This window comes from Octopus bimaculoides, chromosome 18 (assembly GCF_001194135.2).
Source record: "Octopus bimaculoides isolate UCB-OBI-ISO-001 chromosome 18, ASM119413v2, whole genome shotgun sequence".
NCBI classification, from domain to species: domain Eukaryota; kingdom Metazoa; phylum Mollusca; class Cephalopoda; order Octopoda; family Octopodidae; genus Octopus; species Octopus bimaculoides.
Window position 1 is genome coordinate 54,216,482 of NC_068998.1, and position 4,224 is coordinate 54,220,705.

A 4,224-nucleotide genomic window follows, 5' to 3' on the forward strand; every position below is an offset into this window, starting at 1 on the left:
CTCTCTCTCTCTCTCTCTCTCTCTCTCTCTCTCTATATATATATATATATATATATATATATATATATATATATATATATATCTTTATCTATTTATCTCTATATCTCTCTATCTATCTCGTAATAAAGTTGAATAAAACAATCCAATATTTTTCTCTTATTGTTTCAAGTTTAAAGCTCGTTGAAGTTGACTTCAATTTTTATCCTTTCGTCGTTAAAAAATACCAGTCAGTTCCAATTACTCGGGTTAATCCAGACAACAATGAGCGCATCTTACGACGAAATGCGTAGCGTTGTTGCTAAGGCTGTAGTTCAGCGTTCAAATCTTCCCAGTCGAGTCTTTCATCCTTCTGGAGCAAATAACAAGATGGATTTAATCAACTTCATCTTGACCTCTTCGTGTCGTGTGTCTGTATTATTTGTTTCGGTCATTGGACTGCGGCCATGCTGAAGCACCGCTTCGAAGGATTTAGTCGAACAAATCGAATCCATTATTTTGTCCTATCGCTCTCTTTTGCTCGGTTGCTAAGTTACTGAGGTGTAAACAAACCAACATCGGTTATCTAGCTCTGGTAGGGATAAAGACGCATGCATATACGACTGTATTCAAATTCCATCAACGTTGAATTTACTTTCTTCTGGTGTCGAGGAAAGGAAGAGCCAGTGAGCTACTCGACCTCCCTCCTTAGAAATTCGTGGCCTTGCAACGAAGTTAGAAACGATTTCATTTTAGATTTGGCAAATAGAATATTGTATTTAGCTGTAGTTTCCATCTACCAAAGTTACTCAGAAAGCATTGGTCAGTCCAAGGCTATAAGTGGAAGACACTCAACCAAGATGTCACAGAGAGGAACTGAACCCAAAACCACATGACTGCAAAGCAAGCTTTTTAACCACTCAGCCATGCCTGATTTTGTTTGCTTCATCTTCTTTTAATCTGTGGATTTGTTAATCAGTTCTGTAAATTTAAATGGGTGAATCATTTTAAAGAAGATTGGCAAACAGATACATTTTTCATTTTATGATAAAATAATCCGTTTTTTTTTTGTTTTTTTTCTATTAAATTTAGATGCTGAAAGAAAAGGGTTTCACATTTGATATTGCTTACACAAGTGTATTGAAGAGGGCTATCAAAACATTATTTCTCATCCAAGAGGAACTTGATCTCCACTGGATCCCTGTAACCAAACACTGGCGATTGAATGAAAGACATTACGGCGCCTTGCAGGGTCTTAATAAGGCAGAGACTGCCAAAAAGTATGGTGAAGACCAAGTGAAAGTAAGTAGATTGAAGAGTTATTTACAATTGTGATTGATTAATTGATCTTTGTTGATTTTTTTTTTTTTTTTCTCCAAGTTTGGGCTCCAAGACCAGGAAGATGGGGTTGGCTAAATGTTTTCTGGGAAGCAAACTGACAGCTGCAGAGAAAGAATGGACATCATGGTTAATGTTGTGAGGATCTGAAGGGGTGAGAGAGGATGAGTGAGTTGGAAGTGCTTGGGTGGAGGTACCATGAGACTAGACAACTCTGAGGAGTGGTGACCACAGTAATTAAAACATAATAATTCATCATTGTCGTCATTTTAACACCCACATTTCCATGCTTGCATGGGTTGGATGCCTTCCTGTCACCAATCCACACTGGTTTTCCAGCAAGGTAAAATTTCACCATGGCCAGACATGTTTTTGCAAAATATAACACTGGAAATGAACAACATTCATTTGTACCAGTCACAGGATGTCAAGACAAGTGGGACACACACACATATATATATATAGGACAGGCTTCTTTCTGTTTCTGCCTATCAAATCCAGTCACAAGGCTTTGGCTATAATGGAAGGCATTTGGTGCAGTACAATAGAACTGAACTCAAAACCCTGGGGTTTAGAAGTTTTACTAAATTCCTTGAAATTCTCAATATTCAAAATCAATTGAAACAAATAAGTGATTTATTTGATGGGAAATATGGTCATGAAAGGGTTAATTGTTTATATCTTTCTTTTCAATTAAAAAAATTTTTTTGAAACATTTTATATTTTTAAATTTTCAGATTTGGAGACGATCTTACAACATCCCACCTCCAAGTCTAGAAGAAGGTGACCCTCGTTGTGCTAGTAACCAACCTGCTTATGCTGTGAGTAACAACCTATTTCATTGTATGAATAACTAAAGTTATCTCACTCAGCCTACTCGTCATTCTTTCCTTGTAAGAACAATAAAAGTCACTAATTTATACTCAAATGCTGATAGAAACTATACGAATCTACATGTAAATTATTTTTCCTTTTTAGCATCTCGATAAAAAGCTCATTCCTAAACGTGAATGTCTTGAAGACACAGTTGCAAGAGCTCTGCCTTTCTGGCATGATGTTATCGTTCCAGCACTGAGGGTAAGGGTCTATTTTGTTTGTTTGACTAACCCCACTGGTTTAGCCATTTATTGTTTTTGGTTGTACTAAACAGGGACAGTTTTGAGGATATTTAATCTTGATTAATAGGGACAGTAGTGTGTGTGTGTGTGTGTGTGTGTGTGTGGATAGATAGATAGATATATTTGTTATCCTCTTTCACAAATATATATATCTGCTAAATCGGAAACCTAAAATGGATCTATAGCTCCTGTCTCACTTACAAGCTTGGAACCCTGATAGCATACCTATTCATTTAGATCACCAGTGGTATATGTAATTTTATTCTTTTACTTGTTTCAGTCATTAGACCGTGGCCATGCTGGGGCACTGCCTTGAAGAATTTTTAGCCAAATGAATTCATCCCAATACTTGTTTTTTTTTTCTTTATTAAGCCTGGTACTTATTCTATTGGTCTCTTTTGCCAAACTGCTAAGCTATGGGCCATGAACACACCAAAATTAGTTGTCAAGCAATGGTGGCAGGGGACGGGACAAACACAGACACATACCTAGATATATACAACAGGCTTCTTTCAGTTCCTGTCTACCAAATCCATTCACAAGATTTGCACCAGCCTGATTCTATAGAAGACACTTGCGCAAGGTGCCACACAGTAGGACTGAACTCCGAACCATGTGGTTGGGAAGCAAACTTCTTACCACACAGCCACATAGATAGCTTCATGGCCACAAACCACATTTACTCCCCTGTGTAAACCACACTTTCTGGTACACAACTTCAATAAAAACCTTTATCAACGAGGGAGGGGAGTTTTGTTTCATTATCACAATCAGCCAGTAATTAGAAATGCAAATGAATATTGCACACGGGCACCATATTGAATAAATTACCTTGTGCTTTTATAATATATGAAACCTGAGCCAGCAAAAGTTGTTGTAGGTCATGATCTTGCCACTTGTCTGTAAACATGTTTGAGTGATGGAGTGTAGAGGTTGGGGGGGGGGAGGAGGCTGGAGATGAGTTAAAACATAATTGACAGAAATGGTGGTGAAGGCAGTGGGGTAGTGACAGCTGAATTTGAAGGAAACGGGTGTAGGGAAATCAAGAAACTCATGAGTGAAGGTCAGGAAAGAAAATGAAGAAGTTTTATGAAAGGTTGTCCGTCAAACTGTAAAATGTGATTCCATGTCAGATTATGTTGTGAAGGTCATTACTGGTGTATTGCTGACATTAATGGTAAGAAAGCTGCTAAGAGGGAATTTTCAGTATGAGAGAGAAAATGGAGAAAACGGGAAGGAATCTTACTGATAATGCCAAACGGAATGGGACATTTGTGTGCGACAGTTTAGATGCAAAAGATGTGGTTTCGCTGATGGGACATTGGACCTGTTTTGGCACTGGCAATAATATTTCATAACAACACAATGTTGGGCAGTGGTTTTAGACCACATACAACCTTCAAGCATCCTTCTAGCAGTCTCCCACTGTCTTCTCTCTCTGAATAAGTTTTTCTTTAATTGACTTTTACGTCTTTTGGTGCAGCACCCCTAAAAAAAATCCAGATTTGGATCTGGCCCAGATATTAAAAAAGGTTGAAAACCATTAATCTGTAGTCTTGCAGTCTTTAGGGAGTCTATTTTAATGCATTTTCTATATTTTTTTTTTTTTTAATTTATCCTGTTACAAAAGGTTTTAGGAAAATATTTGAATTTATTATTTTTTTTTCAGACTGGAAGGAAACCCATTGTTGCTGCTCATGGAAACAGCTTGCGTGCTTTGGTGAAATATTTAGATAACATGTCAGAAGAGGATATTCTTGGTCTTAATATTCCAACAGGTAATATTTTTTAC

The 4,224-nt window shown here is 37.3% G+C and overlaps 1 protein-coding gene across 1 annotated transcript in view; it reads left to right on the top strand.

Moving 5' to 3' along the window:
* The window catches only part of LOC106882941 (probable phosphoglycerate mutase), an 8,092-nt gene that overhangs the window by 3,049 nt on the left and 819 nt on the right, over positions 1–4,224 (top strand). The window contains exons 2-5 of the mRNA XM_014933786.2: positions 1,069–1,278; positions 2,052–2,135; positions 2,293–2,391; positions 4,102–4,210. Coding sequence (XP_014789272.1) covers positions 1,069–1,278; positions 2,052–2,135; positions 2,293–2,391; positions 4,102–4,210 — 502 coding nt within the window. The remainder of the gene's footprint in view (positions 1–1,068; positions 1,279–2,051; positions 2,136–2,292; positions 2,392–4,101; positions 4,211–4,224) is intronic.